The 21,400-nt window shown below is 44.8% G+C and overlaps 1 protein-coding gene and 1 long non-coding RNA gene across 4 annotated transcripts in view; both read right to left on the bottom strand.

Annotated features, from left to right (window-relative positions):
- Nucleotides 1-850, bottom strand: part of LOC133109341 (uncharacterized) — a 32,481-nt gene extending 31,631 nt beyond the window's left edge. Inside the window, exon 1 of one of the 2 annotated variants that reach the window (XR_009704724.1) lies at nucleotides 648-850. This is a non-coding gene — a long non-coding RNA (uncharacterized LOC133109341). Of the gene's footprint in view, nucleotides 1-483; nucleotides 582-647 lie in introns of those variants that run through there. The other variant, XR_009704723.1, reaches the window with a different exon arrangement.
- A 1,361-nt stretch (nucleotides 851-2,211) lies between these two features.
- mdm4 (MDM4 regulator of p53) lies at nucleotides 2,212-18,490 on the bottom strand. Of its 2 annotated transcripts, none has more exons than XM_061219402.1 (11): nucleotides 18,305-18,490; nucleotides 17,648-17,738; nucleotides 14,823-14,897; nucleotides 14,336-14,469; nucleotides 13,616-13,665; nucleotides 12,727-12,791; nucleotides 11,274-11,358; nucleotides 10,813-10,973; nucleotides 9,317-9,505; nucleotides 8,432-8,509; nucleotides 2,212-5,988 (listed from the first exon to the last, which is right to left on the bottom strand). In XM_061219402.1, exons 2-11 carry the CDS (start codon nucleotides 17,717-17,719, stop codon nucleotides 5,422-5,424), a joined length of 1,476 nt encoding a protein of 491 aa, XP_061075386.1. In that variant the 5' UTR covers nucleotides 17,720-17,738; nucleotides 18,305-18,490; the 3' UTR covers nucleotides 2,212-5,421. The 2 variants fall into 2 exon arrangements, with proteins under 2 accessions (XP_061075386.1, XP_061075387.1); XM_061219403.1 differs by having other exon boundaries at nucleotides 9,317-9,490.
- Nucleotides 18,491-21,400: the final 2,910 nt, after the last annotated feature.

Genomic DNA, 21,400 nt, shown 5'->3' with positions numbered 1-21,400 from the left:
ACGCGGGCCTGATGCGTGCCGTAAATACAACCACCGAATAAAACTGCCAGCGCAAACGGCTATCTGTGCATGCAAAGCAGGACAGGGCGACAAAGAGAGAAATGTCCATGAGGGAAATTAGGGGAAATTAGCCCCTCAAAAAACAATGTAGGAGCACGCAGGCTACTCTCCCACTGAACGTGAGATCTAGCCAAGAACGCACAACTACGTGCCAGGTAAAACGCTCACCCGCCCTAATAAACCTTCTCCTCTGGGAATAACTCCGGTATCACGGATAAATAAATTTACCGTGTGTGTGGCCATGCAGCGACAATAGCATCTCCCCCCCCCCCCCCCCCCCCCCAAGAGCGAGCGTTTCCGAGAAGCTTGCGTTACCCTCCGCCAGGTCCGCTAACGTCACCCTGTGCATCGCTCTCCCCATTAGAGCACTGACCTGGAATGGAAAGAGATTAGCCCCGTGATTAAACGAGGAACACACATTACCTTTTGGGGGAACAGGTTAGGCCCCAAGGGACGACTTCTCATTAAAGCCACCGTGTCCGTGGGCATATTAAAATGGAGGAACACTATCAAGGATCTGCATAAACACGCCCGCGCTTTGACCATCGCTACGTGTAACTAAGTTTGTGATGAATCAGGTTACTTACCTCTGACTTCTCATTCACAATGAGAGGAACTGGAAAACTGTTCCCTAAATGTATAGAGCACATTTATTTAATCGTTTTGCTCTCTCCCAGTTATTTCCTGCACCAATAACACTCTGCCCATTCCGCATTCATGCATAATTAATCTCCGTTTTGATTAGGCTTTCATTCAGAGGGATATGATGGCACTTCACACCATGTGTCAGTGTCCTTTGAAAAAACAAATGCAATGGATATAGTGTAAAGCTGTTATTTAAAGAGCACTTCATAATAAACAATAGCCTACATTAGGAAAAAAAAGTTGGTGAAAGCTCCAGTGACACCAAAATCCATGCATTTGCCATCAAAAGAAACCCATCCCCCAATAAAGAAATAAACAAATGTGATTTTTGGATGGATACTGCACCCGTTTCATACTCAGTAGATCCCTGTACACATACTGCCACCTAGTGGTCAGAGTCGAGCAGTGCCGCTGCACCGAGGTAACAGGAAGTGCCGGTAATATTAAAATACATTGGACTAATATATTCTTCTTGTATACTACTGCGACCACCAGAGGAAGTGGACATACGTACCTCGCTGTGTTGATAATGAGCCGGCGCTTAAAATACTTGTGATCCAGAGATGGTTAATAAGCAGCCATTTTGACATACACAGCAGTGAGGTTTCTTTTCGACAACCTGCAGCAAGGTCTGGAAAAGTTATATCAGCAAAGTTACTTTAATGAATACCAAGCCCAATATTAGAGATGCGCATCTTAAGTGCGCAAACATGCTTAAATTCTCTTGTTCCCTATGGGTTGAGTACTCCTTTAGACATTCGATTGAATGGTTATGGTTATAGACACAACTAGACCTTCTGAACCTGCTGGTGCCTGTGTGTGATTTGTGCACTGTTTCACAGTAAAATGGGTACTTACAGTCAATACTATTTCACTTCCAATATCCCAGCATCAGAAATCTTAACTTATCCCAACCCGACCTCAATGATTGGCACTTAGATCTTGGTCTCCTTGCTTCTTACTCTAAATATGACGAGTCACCACTATCTTCACAGTGAAGGTTTTTCTGTGTCAAAGGCACAAGTTTAAAGGAATAAAGTGGAAAATATTCCCATAACTGCAAACACTGGGAAAACCCAACACAGGCCACACATGTTCACCTACAACCCACGAAAACTAGAAAAATATGTGTGAGTGAGTGAGTGAGACAGGGCTTTTTCTTAGAGCACAAACACACAGGTACAATATCTATAGAAGGGGATTAGCATGACCCCGTAACAGTTTATGGACAATAGCTTGATTTAATGGGTAGAGGGAGGACACTGGTGTTGAAGCGTGTTAATGGGCATGTGTGCTGGCTTCACTGGGGAGGTAAAATACAGTTTTATACATGCAGTCCCACTCCTGCTGGACATGAGATTCAGTGGGCAAACTGAACAACACACAGATTTGTGTAGGTCTAATTGAATTTGGAAATCAAAGCAATCGCAGAAATAACACAGAAATTCCATTCAACTGTTCAAAGCATCAGACACATTGCACAAATTCAAAGAAGTCCATTCCAGGTGTTTTTAATATTAATTTATTAGATTTCCACAGGGGTTCAGCAGTGGCTCTCTTTGAGCTAAAGCAGACGCAGCCCCTAAACATCGCAAAGGAGAAAATAACTTCATTCGTAATGGCAGTAACGTTGTTGCGCATGTGGGAACACTCAATGGCAGTGAATAGGTAATGGAATAGGGGAACTCACACGCGTGTAATACTAACTCTGTAGAATCGGCCACAGCCGGTGCAGCTCAGGCAAACATAAACACAATCTTTAGACCAGGCCACACCCCTCACACAACAGCATAAACAGTCCTTAGCGGAGGTAAATGGAAAAATGGTAAATGGTCGGCATTTATATAGCGCCTTTATCCAAAGCGCTGTACAATTGATGCTTTTCATTCACCCAGTCATACACACACTCACACACCAACGGCGATTGGCTGCCATACAAGGCGCCGACCAGCTCGTCAGGAGCATTTGGGGGTTAGGTGTCTTGCTCAGGGACACTTCGACACAGCCCGGGCGGGGGATCGAACTGGCAACCCTCCGACTGCCAGACAACTGCTCTTACTGCCTGAGCCATGTCGCCCCCCCTCACGAACACAGGTCACCTAACCATCTCCCGTTCTGAAACTAACAAGGGATGGTCGACATTAGAGATATATATATAGTCATTGTGGATGGGGGGAAGGGGGGGGGTGTGTGTGTGTGTGTGGATGTAAAAGTCATTGCAGGGGGGGGGCGGGGGGAAGTGACCCCGTTAGTGATCGAAAGGGTTGAAATCAGACAGCTTCACACACATCTCATGTGCCTGTCTTAGGAGAACATTCTCTTCATTACAATGCAGAAGCCAATACAACCACTTAAAACAATGAATCAAACTCAGAAGCTTATGGAGAGAAAAGCACACACTCTCAGGTCTACAGGACCTGCTTAAGGAGATTAATCCGCGCAATGGTGACGCAGATAACACCACACTTAGTTTACATTACATTAATGCCACTTGGCATATCCAGAGTTGTTGTACAGTTGATTAGACTAAGCAGGAGACAATCCTCCCCTGGAGCAATGCAGGGTTAAGGGCCTTGCTCAAGGGCTCAACGGCTGTGCGGATCTTATTGTGGCTACACTGGGATTAAAACCACCGACCTTGCGTGTCCCAGTCATTCACCCCTTAACCACTACGCTACAGGCCGCCCTATAAAGTCTGCTGCTTTAAGATGAGCGGCACACTGAACAGAGCTTTCAGCTACATTTGTGCTTGTGATATTTCTGTGGGGGGGGGGGGGATGTTTTGCAGTCAAATCCAGCCCGTTACATTAACAGGCAGCAGGGATAGCGCAGGAACTGAAGGGCATCTAGAAATAAATATTTCTTCTGCATCTTCTACCTGAACACATTACTGTAATATTACACAATTACACCATCTTGCACCATAACAGACATTTTACAAAGATGAAGGCGATATAAATCTCTGTACAATTAGAAAACAATAATATGTTTTATAATAATAAAAACATGAAGTATGTAAGCCTATGGCCATCAACAGCACGAAGCAAACGCAGACGTGTTTGAACAGAGAGCTGGGGGAGAAAGGGCTTTTATAAGCCAAAAAGTGTTGGAGAGTTTTATACAGCAAGAACAGAACAATCCCATGATGCTCCCATGACCATCAATCCCATGAGCCTTCACTCGGTCCGAGCTGTAGTCAGAGCGGGCGGGTACTAAGAAGGGAACGGAGATCAGCACGTCTCTTAACTAGTATGGATTACCCGGCATGCACTGCCGTCGTCTCCGAGGCGACACTGACGGGGGCTTGAAGGGGGGTGGAGCCTTCACAGCGAGCCACAGGATGACGCTGCCCAGCTCCGCCCCCTTCGCTGCTGCTGATTGGTACTTACAGTTTGACACCTGTCTGCAGCCGAGTGTCTCCAAGGTCTTCACCCCTGCCAAATTCTGCACACTGCAGCCACTGTAACCCCACAGTCACTCAGCAGTGAGAAGCCCAGGGATTGGCTAACTAAGTCACTCAGCAGTGAGAAGCCCAGGGATTGGCTAACTAACAGTCACTCAGCAGTGAGAAGCCCAGGGATTGGCTAACTAACCAGTGCAGGAGGATTCCAGCACATTAAAGCGCTGTTTGTTCACCCAGCACGTTCTGAGGCACTGACGTTTCTCAAGCTGATGACCGAATGCTCCCGTACTTTACGGAGACGTTGAGCGCAGTCATGTTCATCATACCTGCCTTTCTGCTTTCTGTACACTCCAGTTCCAAACAGAACAAACCCCATTAAGCACAAATAACAAAAAAATAAGAATTTCACTTCTTGGTTCGCTGGCATTTATATAGCGCCTTTATCAAAAGCGCTGTACAACTGAGGATTCTCATTCACCCATTCATACACACACTCAACACACCAACGCCAATTGGCTGCCATGCAAGGAACCGACCAGCTCGTCAGGAGCAAATGGGGGTTAGGTGTCTTGCTCAGGGACACTTCGACACAGCCCGGGCGGGGGATCGAACCGGCAGCCCTCCGACTGGCAGACGACTGCTCTTACTGCCTGAGCCAATGTCGCCTCAGGGCCCATTATCAGCATAACAGCTGGGACTATATGCAATAACAGCATTTTGTCCACTTATAAAGGCATCGACAAAACAAAATGAGACTTCATTGTCATTGTGAATAGCTGTAATAAGACTGAACTAAAAATGAACTGAACCGAATTATCAGTTAAATTACACACAAAATACCAAGCCTAAATTAGTTTGGCAATTTGAATTAAACCTATTGATTCAAGACTTCCATGTTTAAGCTAGAGGTCACAGCAGCCTCACTACAGGACTCCATTAAAACAAAAAACAAATGAACAAAAACAGAGTAATCACTGTGACTGCTACAATAAACCTAAAAAATAAAGTCTTGGCACAGTGCCACTCACTGATGAGTTACTACTTAGGCATTTAGTCAGATTCACACCCTCTGTGAGCGGTTTTAAACTCACCCAACATTAATGAAATGATGCATGTCACGGAATTCGATCACAAAGGTGCATTCACCGGTTACTCTGGCAAACAGGAGTCCGTCAAGGCAAAGCAACAAGAGACACAATAAATATATAAATACCAGGGCATTTTTAAAGATTTGACGAAGCTGAAGTTAGGTGGGTACCTTCTCTGGACATGGTGCCTAAGGGGGGGGGGGGGGGGGAAGCACCGGGCGAGGCTCAGGCGATGAAGGTCTTGATGACCTTCTGGATGATCTGTCCGCAGCCGGGGCAGGGGGCGTGGAACTTGTGCAGCTTGCGGGCGCAGGAGAAGCAGGTGAGCAGGTGGGCGGTCCGGCCGTGGATGATGTTCCCGTTGCGGGGCCGGACGCGGCAGAGCCGGCAGGGCTCCAGCAGGGCCTCGGGCCGGCAGTCCGTCTCCATGTCCAGCGTGTCCTGGCTGTCCCCCTCCGAGCTGGCCTGCTCGGGGGCGGGCGGGCGTCCCTTCCCCCTGCCCGCGGGGGCCGCGGCGGGGAGCGGCCGGTCGCGGGTGGAGTGCGACGGCAGGATGACCGGGTCGGACACGGTCCGGCGGCAGTCGGGCACGTCAACCCCGCTGTCCTCCGGCTCCTCGGGGCCGCGGTCCTGGGGCCCGGCGGCAGCGGTGCCCGGGAGGTCGGGCACGGAGATGGAGTGCGCCAGGCGGGCGCAGTCCTTGTACCAGTCCTTCCGCAGGGCCCAGCACCGCACGCAGTACCTCTGCACCGGGGCGTTGTACTTACGGCACTCCGTACACTGCCACGCGTCCTGGAGAAGGGGAGCGGAGTGTTTCAGCAGTGCCTTCCACCTTTCCAACCAATCAAAACGACCGCTCAATTGTCAAGCCCCTATTAAAACCTGACTACATTTTCTAAAACAAAGCCAAAACAGGCAGGGACAGCCTGTAGCCTAGTGGCTAAGGTACATGACTGGGACCCGCAAGGTTGGTGGTTCAATCCCCAGGGAAGCCAGAGATAAGATCTGCGGCCTTGAGCAAGGGCTTTAACCCCACATTGCTCCAAGGGGGATTGTCCCCCGCTTAGTCCAATCAATTGTAAGTGGCTTTGGATAAAAGCGTATGCTGAACAACATGTAAAACCCCTTTTGGGGTGGAGCCACTTCATGCTGGGACTGAAAGGGTTAACACATCCATGCATTTCCTGGATGCGTGAAATACTGAAATATTTTTCTGCATCCATGGAGAGGGAAAATAATAGAATGCATTTTCCGCCCTCGTCTGGCAGAATGGGATGTACAAAAGCACGACTTCTGTCAGAGCTGTCAGCTCAAAAGAGAATATTCTCTGGGCTCGTTCCCATTTCATCTTTTCATCTATAAACTGACAGAAACAAACATTTGCAGAAACTCAGCCAACTTGATGTAATAAGAGAGGAATTTGAGGGGAAGATGTAAAATGGTGTGAGAAGTGACAGTTGTGAGAGGTTGCAAATCTCTTTAATGAGGACAGGCATAATTTAATGTCGTGTATATGGTGTGTAATGTAAAACAACCGGGGGGGGGGGGTATAACTCAGCAAATAAAGATTGATATACAGAGACGACTTCAAAACAGCTATAGCTCTCGCTCCTTCTGTGTGGCAGCACATTTGATGTGTGATTGTATTTATATTTACATAAACAGATATGTAGGCGTTATCCGGGGTACACATCAATCACCATGAAAATCATAAAAAAAGAAGAGGGATGTTGAGTTTTGATGTGTTATGTTTGTTTAGGTTAGCTTCGCATATGTTCGGTGAAGTATGCATCTGGGATTTCCATTATCATTTCTGTTTGTACTTTCATCTGCATAAACAAGCATGGCATTATGCAGAGGGCAGGTCAATCACAATACAATTCCTTCTTTTTTCCCCCCAATGTTGAGTGTTTTACAGTGTGTGTTATGTAACATGACAGTCCCCAGATGTTCAGAGACACACGTGGGCCCAGCAGAGTGTGATGCACAAGCAATATCAAGGAAGATAAAGATTTCGTAAAATCACTTGTAAATGTGCAAGAGATTCAATAAAAAAAAAAAGAATGAATAAAACAGGCTTTATTTAATAAATGCAAAAACTCCTTTTAATTGTTCAACACCACTGATCTTTTCCTTTATCGTTTAACCCTGCCAGACTATATATTGTTTAGCCTGTGCATTACCCCTCCTGTCAATCAAACAGCCAAACCAACCAAAATAACTCAACATTTTATGTTCCCAAACTATCTCCAGTAGTCTAGCATTTAATTCAATACCACTAGTGAGTGTCTTTTCAACTGCAGCCAATCAAACCAATGCTGTATCACACTGACAAGAACAACTGAGCTTGGAGTTCTAGCATAAGCAAAGTTTTTGTATTTCCGACTGTTTCGACTTGCCGCCATGTATGATGGTCGTTTATAAATTATTCTGATTGGCCTTCACCATGTTTAAGAACCGCTTGTAAGTTGTGTCAGAACATCAGTCCGAAGCAGAAAACCTCAAACAAATTCAGTGGGAGGGGCCAAACGCACATATCACCTGGAGTTCTATCATTTAGCAGCAAATGAATCAATTCCCCCCACCACCTCCGTCTGTAACCCTTTCAGTCCCCAGGCAAATATGAAGTGGCTCTACTGTAATCCCCAGAGGTTCCATTTCATCCTTCCAGACTGGCGCTCATTCAGAATTCACAGAACCATTTTTACATCCGTAACCTGCCTTTTGTAATGCGTAAATGTTTTGTGTAAATGTAATGTAATGTTTTGGCTTTGGTTGAGAAAATGTAGTCAGGTAGACATTTGACTCTGTAGCTCTTTCTTCGGGCCATTTCAAGCTCCTCAACTGAAAGAAAAGTAATCTTCGGCAACACTTTCCTCCCATTCAGAAGAAACGGACTCCTCAGACTGAACAGAAACATCAGATTCAGATTCTCCATTATCTGGGACGCTTTTATCTACAAAACTTCCCTCTAAATCTCCTGCTGTAAAGCCTTCAAAATCTTCTTTCACGCTGCCGCTATCAAACTCGCCATAACTCACTTCACACTTTGTTCGCAAAATACGAAAGGAACTCGCAAACCTTAAGCCTTCGTCTATCGGTTAGAATACAACGAAGGCACATTCTGATTGGTTGAAAAGGTTCCAGATGGAACTCTTGGTACTGAAAGGGTCAAAGGATAACAGGGTGTAGAGTAACATGGTGGACACGCGTGAAGGCGCTCAGCGGTACAGACCTGTGTGGAGATCTCCGTGTCCGTGTCGTCGCTCAGACACTGAGAGTCCTCGTCCGGGTCATCCTGCATCTGGAAGGACTGCACAAGCGTCACAGGGTCAGTCATCAGCAGGCTCTTACAATACCATTATTAACTAATGTCGTCGTTAACATTAATTAACAATGTACAGATGCATCAATCAACATTTCATTAGCGAGTAGTTAAATACATTCACTAATGTATTTGTTAAATTAGTATTCATACATTAGGAAACCATAGGATAATCGTATTACTGAAAGAAAAACAAATAATGAATGATGCATTGCCATTACAATGAATTGCCATTAATTAATGTGGTTATGAACAAGAATTAATGATGACTGATTCATGATGGCTGATTCATGTAACCTTACTGTAAATTAGGACCCTGGTTAGCATAGATAATGTGCATTACAGGCCCTTTGAAGAATAGGGATTTCTGGAAGATCTGAATGTACTTATGCTTGTCCTGTACGATAAATCACTGTGGAGTCTGTAAAAATCTATGTACTGTAATGCAACATAAAAAAAACAAAATATTAACAACAATAAAAAAAATCAAAAGTAAGCAAATATATCCTCTAATGAAATTCAAAGCTGAGGGCTGACTGCAATAGCGTAGCTCCAGGTGTGAACTGACAGGGCTGCCCAACCATGATCCTGGAGATCTACTGACTACCTAAGAGAAAGAAATACATCAGCTTGTCTTAAGTTATTCCTTGCATGTTAAGGTGTACTTACCCCACTGGCAAATATAGAAGTATAAATATATCTAGAAATGTATTTGTGAAACAGACTCACCTCATTGGCACTGTGTGAAATACAATTTTAATTTTTTCTGTGAGGAGGTGCGAGGAGACTCCTAACCTCCTTGTCCTCCTTGCTGGCCTTGGCTGGGTCCTCCTCCTCCTGCGGGAGCTCCCCGTCGCTCCCCTGCTCCAGAGCGGCCTCCTTCATTTCCACGCTCACCTGCTCGCTCTCCGCCTCGTTCAGGAACCACAGGTCGTCCGTGGTGTCCGACACGATGGCCGTGTCTTCATCCTGCCCGGGGGACAGCTACTCCCTCAGTCTAGTGGTGCGGGAGCCTCCAGAACAGGGCCGGCCCACTTCACACACACAATCTGGGCCGGCCCACTTCACACACACAATCTCTGTAGGAGCCTCCAGAACAGGGCCGGCCCACTTCACACACACTAGGAGCCTCCAGAACAGGGCCGGCCCACTTCACACACACAGTCTCTGTAGGAGCCTCCAGAACAGAGCCGGCCCACTTCACACACACTAGGAGCCTCCAGAACAGGGCCAGCCCACTTCACACACACAGTCTCTGTAGGAGCCTCCAGAACAGGGCCGGCCCACTTCACACACACACAATCTCTGTAGGAGCCTCCAGAACAGAGCCGGCCCACTTCACACACAGTCTCTACAGGAACCTCCAAAACCAAACCTCCCAAACAGAGCCAGCCCATTAAACACACACCATCTCCGCTCTTTCCACAGCTGTGCTGAGAGAATCCCCCACACCGTACACTAGTTTAGAGGTCCGCACATTCACCAGGGTGCAGGGCAATACAGGGTAATACAGATGAAAGTTGAAGCAGTGCTGCACACCAGAACTCCACTGTGTCCAGAGGCATTCTTTATTAGTATCAAACAACGCTTTGACCCACAGTGGACCTTCGTCAAGTTTGAAACGTTGTTTCAAATAAATAATTACCTTTGGACACATAGTGGATCTGCTTCAGGTTTGAAATGTTGTTTGATAATAGAAGATAATTCTGCATTAGTATTGAACATTGTTTCACATCTGACACAGATCCAATATGGGTCAAAATGTTGTTTGATGCTAATAAAGGATTCTTTAAACCCTTTAAACCCCCAAACCATGGCAGCCCATTTCCCACACGCCATTCCCACTCTCACAGATAAAACTCTGAAAATGAGCTCCTGAATGGACTGGGGATTTGGGACTGGTTTTTAAAGCCGTGTGGTTTTAGGCAGAGCAATCCCTTTGGAAAGTAGCCTGGCATGCCGCGGCAGGCACCTCTCCATTGTCTTACGAGGTGCCAAATGAACCGAGCATTTACAATGGGTACGCCTTCCAAATATCAGCATTTTCTACGAGCCAGAGTCATTCAAAGCCCTAATTAGACATAGCAGGCTCTCAGATGTATATCGCTGACAATTCTGCAGAGGACAGTAACTGAGTAAGGGCTTTTAAATGGGCAGATCACAGTGCCCCTAACACCCAGTGCCTAGCTCAAAGGCCGAAATCGCACAAAGCCGCATTAAAAAGGCATTTAAAAACCCAGAGCCGGGCGTGAGGTGACGGCCAAACGTTTAAGGTCGCCGTTCGCTCTTACTTGATTGGTGTGGATGTCTGTGGAGCCGTTGCTACGGCGACCGTAGTTACTGCGCAGGTTTCCCAGAAACCACCAGGGCAGCCCGGACAGGTCCCACTCATCCAGGGTCACCTCCAGCTTTGGCCTCTTACAGGCAGAGCGGGGCAGGCCGTCCAGAGAGTCTGTGTGCAGATGAGGTTTAACACATGAGCATATGCTGGATAGAGAGGGAGAAGGCTAGTGTGTAGGTACTACTAGACATACAGAATTAAATTGATTTAAAAAAAACAATTTTTGAATAAGAATAACCGCAGCCACTGGGCATATAGGCCATCTCTTGCCTCTTTATCTAATCGTAACTGATGTGAGAGCAAACAGCCAAATGTAAGAGGTCATGTGAAAGGCTTCTGGGGGGGAAAAAACAGCACTGATAAGACAATCAGCGCTGAAAGAACAAATGATCAGAGAGGCCGCGGCTGTACCGTCGTCGGGGTCCCTCTGCCGCCGGTGGGAGGTCGTCTGCGCGGCACACAGGGCCTGGTCCAGCCGGCACTCCCCGCTGGAGGTCTGGACAAGCACAGAGCACAGTCAGCCGCAACGCACCAGCTGGCCACAAGGGGGAGCAGCAGCCGATTCAAACACAGGCCCCACAGCGCGGCAGCAAAGGGCCACACTTTCCCAGGGAAGGGGGGTGGAGAGGGGGGGGGGGGGGGGGGGGTCAGGGGTCAGAGGGCATGGGAGTCAGAATAACACGGCACAGTCGTGGGAATGATCTCAATTTGCAGAGAATCAATAAATCTACAAACCCTGATGGAACACCCCTGACCTGTTTCACTGGGATTTCAGCTTATAGATTCACAATGTAAAAATCTCCACAAACAACACACATGTTACTAACAAGCGATTAATTCAAATAAAAAAAACACTGTAAAGTGACTACACCTTTGTATGTACTGAAATTAATTACATTTAAAATAACTGTTTCTATATATTCTTCAGACATTTCTACATACATTTTTAGATAGAGAAAAGCTATATTTTTTTGGATTTCACATATTTGCGTGAAGCCTATTCCAGAAGAAAAGTGTAGTCACCTTCAAGAAAATGATACAATAAACAATGGCATAAAACTGTGCACCCCAAACCCCAAATGTATGACTGCAGTATGTGATCAACGCAACACATATAACATAGTCAAATGAGGGGGTGGGGGTGGGTGGGGTTTGGGGAACATGGGGCAGGGTTTAACAATGGGCCTGTAGATTGAAGGGCAGCTGCCACTCCCCCAGAAAAAGGGGCGGAGCAGAGAAGAAAACTCTGACAGACAGAGACAGGGACTCTGTCCCCCATCGGCTGGGCCTCTCTGATTGGCAGTCCCGGAGGACACCACCAGAGGGCGCCAGACCACGGGGAGGTACAGAGGCGGTGCTACTCTGTACAGCTAGACCAGTGGAGACACCACAAAGCAGGGTCACCGAGTTAGCTGGCCAACTCGGCTGAGTACAACCCGGAACAACCACCAATCTGGAACATGGACTGGAATAAAGAGCTGTTCTGGATTCTACTCAGCGCAGTTATCCAGCTAATTCAGTAATCCTGCTTTGTGATACAGGGCCCTGCTCTTCCAGGGCAAACAACCACAAAAACACTCTCACAGAGCCCCAACGTTTGGACTGTTCTGGGGACGGGGTGTCAGTAATTTAGTTATGTTATTAGTATAGGGGTGCAAACCCATTGAAAACGTCTTTATTTTTCAGAAAACAAAAAAGAAACAAGATAAGTAGATATGAAAGTCCAATCCAAAAGGGGGTGGGTTTAGGCTCAGAGGATAATTAAGGCCTAATTTGGCTTAAGACCTGGGGAAGGAGAGAAGGGTTGTTTGCCACGGAAGAGCATTGGAGCGCCGTCTCTCCGGAGCACCATGCTGAGGTTTACCTGACCGGGATCTTCGCTCGCTGGCTCATTACAATCCTTGCCCACAGAAAGAGTCTTTGCAGCGTCTGCATTTCAGAAACATGGTAACACACAGGAAAAGCCCAACCCCGCAAAACACCCAGCACACAAGTCAGCATCTGCCTTCCTGGGGAAGTCGCAGAGGTGTGCAGAAAAAATAAATAAAAATAAAAATAAAAATAAAATAAATAAATAAAAAATAAAAAAAAACAGAAATAAAAGGTTAAATGTGGCCACTTTCTACTTATTGGCTAAGGAGACCTGTCCAACTTACCAAGCACTCCCATTCTCAACACGCGTCATCCACACACCACCGCATCACACCACACCACACTGCTGGATGATTCCGGCACGCAAGCATAGAGAGAACCACGTTTACACCGAGAGAGAGGCACCGGACCCAAAACTCAACAGGCAAAACTCTTTTTGTCGGCTCTTGGTAAAAACACACAACTGTCAGGTCCAAATGACAGCACGACGGACAGGCCCTTGGAGTGTTAAGAGAGACAGTACAAAAACAGGCATGGAAAACAAAATGTCCACGGGTGTAAGTTGTACGCAAGACAACTTAGGATGTGAGCCATAAGCTCTACAATTGATTTGACAAAATGTGCTTTCTGTACCGCGTGCCAGTGAAAACACCATTAAAAACAACATCGCTGTGTTGGCTAGTTTGAGACGGGGATGATGTCAGATGTAGAATTTACCAAGCAGTGAAAACCTGTTACCCTCTCACCAAACCGTCGATAGGAGCGTGAAAACATCACGGGACGGCCTGTCAGATGATGTTCACGGGGGTGTGCATACGTTACCGCAACAACTACCCAGCACGGAGAACCAGAAGAACACAGACACACACAGCCCAGCTTACCTGCACAATTCAGCGCTACAAGGTTCTTCCGCAGCATCTCGTACACAGGGCTGTGGAACAGAGAACAGCATGAAAACTCTGTTCACCCAACAGCACGGAGGACTACAGGAGAGGGACAGAGGAATACGCTGCCCAGGGCAGGAGATACTGCCGGCTGGAAAAGTGCACAGTCGGATTTTAATAAAGGGCATTTTTATACATTTGGTATATATTTGCATGGCTGTTGCTGGGCTCCACTGGGGTTTTTTGTATATATTTGCATGGCTGTTGCTGGGCTCCACTGGGGTTTTTTGTATATATTTGTGTGGCTGTTGCTGGGCTCCACTGGGGTTTTTTGTATATATTTGTGTGGCTGTTGCTGGGCTCCACTGGGGTTTTTTGTATATATTTGCGTGGCTGTTGCTGGGCTCCACTGGGGTTTTTTGTATACATTTGCATGGCTGTTGCGAGGCTCACCTGGGGTTTTTTGTATATATTTGCATGGCTGTTCCTAGGCTCCACTGGGGTTTTTTGTATATATTTGCATGGCTGTTCCTAGGCTCCACTGGGGTTTTTTGTATATATCTGCATGGCTGTTGCGAGGCTCACCTGGGGTTTTTGGTACATATCTGCATGGCTGTTCCTAGGCTCCACTGGGGTTTTTGGTACATATCTGCATGGCTGTTGCGAGGCTCCACTGGGGTTTTTGGTACATATCTGCATGGCTGTTGCGAGGCTCACCTGGGGTTTTTGACGGAAAAGCTCTCCACCTCCAGCAGCTCGCCGAGCGGGTCGTCCTGGCAGTGCACGATGTGCTGCCGCTGCTTATCGTACAACTGCTTCACCATGATGTACTGGCCCAGGTAGTGCATCACCTGCACACACACACCGCCAAGCACTTAGCACTGGTGGCATTACCAACATACAGAGCGTTTAGCATTTAGCACTTAGCACTGGTGGCATTACCAACAGAGAATGATTAGCATTTAGCACTGGCAGCATAATAATCATCTGTCAGATACAGAACCTTTAGCATTTACAAGCAGAATCAGTCACATTGTAAAGGCATACAAGTGTATGCAACACAATTTTAGCAGTTATCATATTTTGGGGAGAAGACCAGGTTCCGCTTTCCTCCACAGCTAGACCTGAGATGAGCTTTACCATTCCAGCAGGTCACATAGCTGCCTGGGACAGAAAGGTTAGCTCCGCTCCATAGCTCACGCACCTCTTTCAGCGTGAAGACATCCTCCTGGGCCCCGGCAACGCGCAGTATCTGGAGGAGCGGGGTTTTGGGCTGAACCTGCAGCATGGCGAAACAGACCAGGTTACGCATCATCATCATCATAATTAACATTAACAATGCATTTTTATTCATCACACACCCCTCTCAGCCTTTTAAGCATTTACCATAAAGAACAGCAGCAAATATTTCTTATTCTACGTACTGTGAATTTTCTCCCTGATCAAAGTAAAGCAACACTTTAACTGCAGGAAGAAGGCTTGAGTGGGACGTCTTACTGCTGTTATTAATCACTGTGTGTGTGTGTGTGTTGAAGGGCATACAGTCAAGAGGCAGTCGCAACACTCTGGTTCCCCCCACAAACACACAAGTTCCACCTGCACCCGTGTGTGGAGCACTGTACCCGATTAAACACGTATACGTATAATCTTGTAATGAGACTTCATTTTCCTCTCAAGTAAAAAACATTTGTTTGTTTTAGGTCACTGTGAAATAAATATAATTTTAACTCTAAATATAAGACTTGTTGAGGTTTTTTCAGGGTGTACACTGCTCGTGTGTGCTTTCCCCCAGGACCACGTCTGCATCTGCATGTCTGCTCTGTTAGGGTGGGGCAGCAGCGCAATGGAAATCTAACTGGGTAGAACAAGGGTAGAGAGGAACAAAAACAAAACCATAAAACATAATTAATCCAATTCAATTTTATTGGATTTGCATAGTGCCTTTCACAGAAGACTGTCCCAAAGACGCTTTATAGAGAAAGAGAAGGGGGGGGGGAAAGAGCCACTGGAAAGCACAAGGTAAAAACTCCCTTGTGGAGACAAAACACTCAAGCAGTGGTGAGATAAAACTCCCTGATGGGAAGGTACCTGGCAATGGGGAGACACCCATCATGTTACACACACACACACACACACACACACACACACACACACACACACACACAGATCGACTAGAGCGCAGAGGAACGCACTGCGACAAGAGGGCGGATTTCATCCTCCCACAAACAGCTGTCAGCGCACACAACAAGAGCAGGACGGTTTTAATGTATTATTACATTTTCCCCCTTAATCTGTAATGGACAACCGTACAGAGCGGCCTGCTGCGATCTACCCCACTGATGCAGGAGTGCAGACGAGCTCATGATGTAACCCCCTGCCCTCCCACCCAGTGCAAGCGTTAAAAATAAACATACCAAGCCCCCGGACACCTCTCTGTGACACGCCAATATATCAATCTGCCCGGGCGATGGATGTGTCTACATTAGCGAATGGCACTTTGCTTCCTCTAAATAAAGCACTTAAAGTTCTTAAAAGGTAGAACAGATAATTTTGGACATCTAACGGCCAAGAGAGGAATTGCACCAACAAACATTCTCAAAACATTGTTTATTGCTCCTCCTTCTCTGTGAACGTGCTGACATTGAAACGCTATCAGCTGTGGCAATTAGAACCAATTTTCAACCAATGAGCTTGACTTATTGTACAGCTGCACAATGTTTTGGTACAGAGTGTCAGTCTGTCAAATGTATATTTTGAAACCTGAATTTAAGGACTATAAACACAGGCAGAGGGTGAGTCAACAAGTCAGCGAGGCATGCAGTCACTCACGGCTCATGTTATATTTTGCAGTACAGACATTTATTCATTTGATGTTATGCTATTCAGCTTCTCCATGCATTAAGACATGAGAGATCTCATTTAGAGATATCTCATTCCACTTTATTTTATATCTATGTTTCTATTTTTAGTATTATTCTTTATGTTGTCTGCATGCACCCAGTAACCACAGCAAATTCCTTGTATGTGAAAACAACTTGGCGAATAAAGTGATTCTAATTCTGATTTAACTCATTGTCCATAATGCATTGTGGTTGAAGGGTTGGAAGAAATAGATTGAAGAAAATGTACAAGAACGTGTTTTCAAGTGAACAAGTTCACCCTTGCTAAATGTTGTTAAGCAGAAAATAAGTTAAGTGTGGTACTCTGTAAAATGCTGAGGACTTGAACCTGAAGTCTTGTACCATGCATTTGTTTTGGAAGCTGTGGCTAATTTCCCTATGAGCTCACACAATGTGTGTGATACTCACCCCTGCTTCTCAAAAATCACAAGACATGGGAGGCAATTCAATCAACCAAGTTCACAATCACAGAACAATGACGCAACCACAGGCCTTTCTGACAGAGCCAAGTAAAATATATGCATCTTATTTATTTTGTAACTAGAATAGTGATATATATATATATATATATATATATATATATATATATATACACATATACATATATACATACATATATACACACATATATATACATACATACATACATATACATATACACATATATACACACATATAAATATACATATATGCACATATATACATATACATATATATATACACACATACAAACATACATATACATATACATATATACATGAACATTACATAAATTAATTCTTACCTTTTCAAAATCTTTAAGCTTGTTAGCTTATATATTTTTCTAAGTTAATCGATGGCAACATTTTTACAATAAATGTGCCGTCATTTGCCATGTATTCGTTTCCAGTAAAGAGGCCGTTATATCCATCTAGTCTGGTCAAATACCGCTAAATCGTTTTGGCGAGTGTTATCAAGGTTAGCTTCAATAGTGGCATGAGTTTGGTAAAACTTAATTTGCACTTACCTGATAACCTTAGGAATCGACTTCAGCGCTGCGTTAACAAACAGAATTCGCTCAAAACGTCGAGACAAGCGACCAGTCAAGAAAGCACCCCCTGGTTAGACATTTCTTTTACAAACTCCTTACCTGACTCCCATCCCCCGGTAATAACCTGCATGCTGATCCAGGATATTCAGAGGCTGTTGACAGTGTGGTCATTTTTGGCAGTGAGGCAGCTCTAAAAGATGAAACCGAAATTTACCATGAATTCAAAGGCCTTCCACGTGTTATTTGACAGGAAACGATATGCGGCGTGGCACAGTAAATGCGAGTTTACGTACTAAATTGTAATTAGCTAGCCACCCACCTGTTTCTGGCAAATTTAACCATATCGCGCCCCATTAGCGGCTATTGAATCAAGGGTTATTTTGGTAACTAGCTGCATTAGATTAGCTGGCTAACGGGTGATCTAACAAGAAGGATAATGCAACGTCATTAGAATATTTGGCGAGACCAAGAATAACCAGCTATGCTTGGCAGCCCGTGGCTAGTTATCCAACTAGGATATGTTGCGCAAATTCATGGTAGCTAACTAGCTAGCAAGCGAATTACCTAAACTAACGTTCACCAGTTCCATAACATTAATAGGGAACATATTGTTATATATATGTATTGCATATTGTATAAGGCATCTTCATACATTTTAGCCGTTGTTGACCCTATCTTTGTTTTATTGCAAATCTACTGCACATTTACTGACATTAGGATAATTGGTTAAGGTTAGCCAACTAGCTAAACACTCACCGTACTGACGTCGTTTTAGCCGCTACATTGTACCTTTTCAATTTATCAGTCCTCAGACATCGACTATATGGACAATAATAAATAAACAATAATTACTGTTATGTTTGCATACAGCGAAACATCCAGCTAACTTAAAAGCAATTAACTCCCTAGCATTGAGTTTCGCTTCACTTCCAAACTACTTCCGAGTTAACTCCCACATGGTGGATTACAACTTCCGGTTAAAAAAAAAAGGTTTTGCTTTGAAAACAGTTTCGCATACCGGGGGAAATTGTGTTCCCGAGCAAAATCGACCTTTACAGATTAAATTTCGGTCGTTCCGTCTGTTGAATTGGAATTCTACTGTGAACTATTTGTTACGTTTTGTCAGATATGTTTGCTGACCCTTCTTATCGGTTTTTTTTAACACTATGCGTGGGCGTACACGGGGTAAGCGGGAACGTTGTTTTGGCGGCGGGGTTACGAGCCGCCAAAACAACATTCATACAACATTGTACATTCAGCTTTGTCCATTTCCCGTTTTCATTGAACGTTTTCTTGTGATTTATTGCACTCATGTGTTGCTACTTGACCACCCATCCCAGCTCTCCTTAAACGTGAAACCAAAGATTTAACCGGAATTAATATTGAACTACAACTCCCACGAAGACGCTGTAAGATGGTGTAAGAACTAACGCGATAGTACAGTGTCTACGAAATTCCCAAATGTACATGATTTTATTCAGTCAGTCAATTTACAGGACATCAGCAAAACAATCGAAAAGACCATGTGCAATCAAAATAATATTTTAATCGGTATATATATTAGCTGTTATGCCATAATGAACAAAGGCAAAATAATAAAACCAAGGAATACGATCGGGTATTCATAAGTGGTGTTTGCCTCCTACTACATTACGTCTTCTAAAGAGCTTAGCCATGCTCCTGACTCGTCTCTGCTGCTGCTGCTGCTGCTGATCATACTACTACTCCTGCCATATTTTTACACCGACAAAATGTCAGTGCGTGAGGTGCCTAACAAATTGTGAGGTTGCTGGTTCTATTTGATGTGGAACCACTGTAGTGTATTTTTATTAATTTATTGATTTTCTTTTTATAAGGAAATTAATTATCATGACATACTTAGAGAACTAATATTCTTGGAAATGAGTACAATAGAATCAGCTGCTCCAGTTTATCTGAAGTGGATTAGATTATGTGCCAATATTAGCGCCGGTACTGTTATGGCATGAAAAAAATAAATAGATGATTCACTTCACTATTCAATATATATGAATCGTGTTCCACAATTTGAAGGTCATTGGAAATAAATGAGTGTCCCTCCGAAAGCCCAGTGATTTTAATAACTAAAACCAAATTAATGGGCCCTCTTTCAATCTGAAAGGATATGTTGGTCCAGACAAAGCATTTAATTTTATCGGGTACATAAGCACACAGCAAGTGATATGAGTGTCATCTGACCCTATTATTCTGGGCTTTTTGTGATTTAATGGACAGGAAATAATTTGCTGATGTTAAGTGAATGAATATTTGACCAGCACAGATTAAAGTTGTATAATCACTGCCAGACACATTTTCCCTCACATGTTAACCTTCAAACTGTTAAAAAGGAACAATTAAACTGCCCTCTCCAATGACAAAGATGATTTTAAATAAAACTCTACAATCTCGTTTTTTGGGGAAACAGACAACTCAGACAAAATACTGTATGTTTGAATATATAATTTTTTTCATGTTCAACTTTGGGCGGCACGGATGGTGCAGTGGGTAGCACTGCTGCCTCACAGCAAGGAGGTCCTGGGTTTGAATCCCCGTTGGCCGGGGCCCCTCTGTGCGGAGTTGGCATGTTCTCCCCGTGTCTGCATGGGTTTCCTCCGGGTACTCTGGTTTCCTCCCACAGTCCAAAAGCATGCAGGTTAGGCTGATTGGAGAGTCTAAATTGCCCATAGGTATGAGTGTGTGAGTGTGTGAGTGAATGGTGTGTGTGCGCCCTGCGATGGACTGGCGACCTGTCCAGGGTGTATTCCTGCCTTTCGCCCAATGTATGCTGGGATAGGCTCCAGCCCCCTGCGACCCTGTTGAGGATAAGCAGGTTCAGATAATGGATGGATGGATGTTCAACTTTGAAAAAGGCTGTTTAGAAAATAAACACTGCTTAGAATATTAAATTGTGACAGAAAGTTCAAAAACAATGAATCTGATATTTGTCATATTGTTGATGAAAATGTTTTCAAGGCATTGTGCCATAGGAAATCCTTTAGGTGGGAAGTTTAAACAAGGTCCCCGCTCTCTGTGGACATTTAGGATCCCGGTGGCGGTGATTGCGAAGAACAAAGCATTTTCTGATGGCATGGGAGAAATCCTAATCTGGCTCCATCTAATCATCCTCTAAATGAATCAGGTAAATGAATCCCTCCCCATCTCAGATTATGTGAAGGTGAGTGCAGAGAAGTAACACGGGGAAAAGGTTCACATTAGTCATGATTAAGCTGGCTTCACCAAGGGACTTCCTGACCTGACTCATATTGCCAGTCTGCTGTATACGAGTGTGGGGCCAGTTCCAGGCCATAGGCGGGACCCCAGGGTGCTGTCAATAAGGGGGATGTGCCAAAAAAAGGCCATGGGTTGCATCCATGATAGCTGGCGATCAAAAACCTTGCCTTGGGAGAGACAAACACTACAGCCATGAGTGACTATACCCAGGCCTACCTCTTGATGATGCTCCATGCTAGAAAAACAGGTGGTTTTGTAATATTTGCTATAGTTTTCTCTCCTGTTGTTGTTGATTATAATAAAGCTCACAAACTACAGATACAATTATTTCTGACATACAGGACATACCTGTACTGATAACAGCATCGTCTCATGAAAATATGCCCGATATGCCTGATAAAAACAAAAAAGGATTTAAATATTTTGTTCAACTGTAGACAACCCACCTTTTGTTTTAACTGCATGGTATGAATCTCTGACCTCAGTAACCTCATGTTACTGGTCACTGCTACCATAGAAAAAATTCAGTTGTTATTGCATGCATTACACCATATCATCCAAGTGGGGGTGCTGTTGGACTTACTAAACCACTATTTTTTAATT

The sequence above is a fragment of the Conger conger genome, chromosome 14, assembly GCF_963514075.1.
Source record: "Conger conger chromosome 14, fConCon1.1, whole genome shotgun sequence".
Classification (NCBI taxonomy): domain Eukaryota; kingdom Metazoa; phylum Chordata; class Actinopteri; order Anguilliformes; family Congridae; genus Conger; species Conger conger.
The sequence above is the reverse complement of the archived record's forward strand: the minus strand, read 5'-3'. Positions and strand labels throughout refer to the sequence as shown.

Bases quoted from the DNA above. Each gene is read 5' to 3' on its own strand.
- mdm4 (XM_061219402.1), bottom strand. From the start codon at position 17,719: ATGACCACACTGTCAACAGCCTCTGAATATCCTGGATCAGCATGCAGG. The intron at 14,898-17,647 runs GTAAGGAGTTTG...GCCATGCTGCAG, and splicing joins TACCGGGGGATGGGAGTCAG to GTTCAGCCCAAAACCCCGCT. The intron at 5,989-8,431 runs GTCTGTACCGCT...CCCCTTCTCCAG, and splicing joins ACACGGAGATCTCCACACAG to GACGCGTGGCAGTGTACGGA.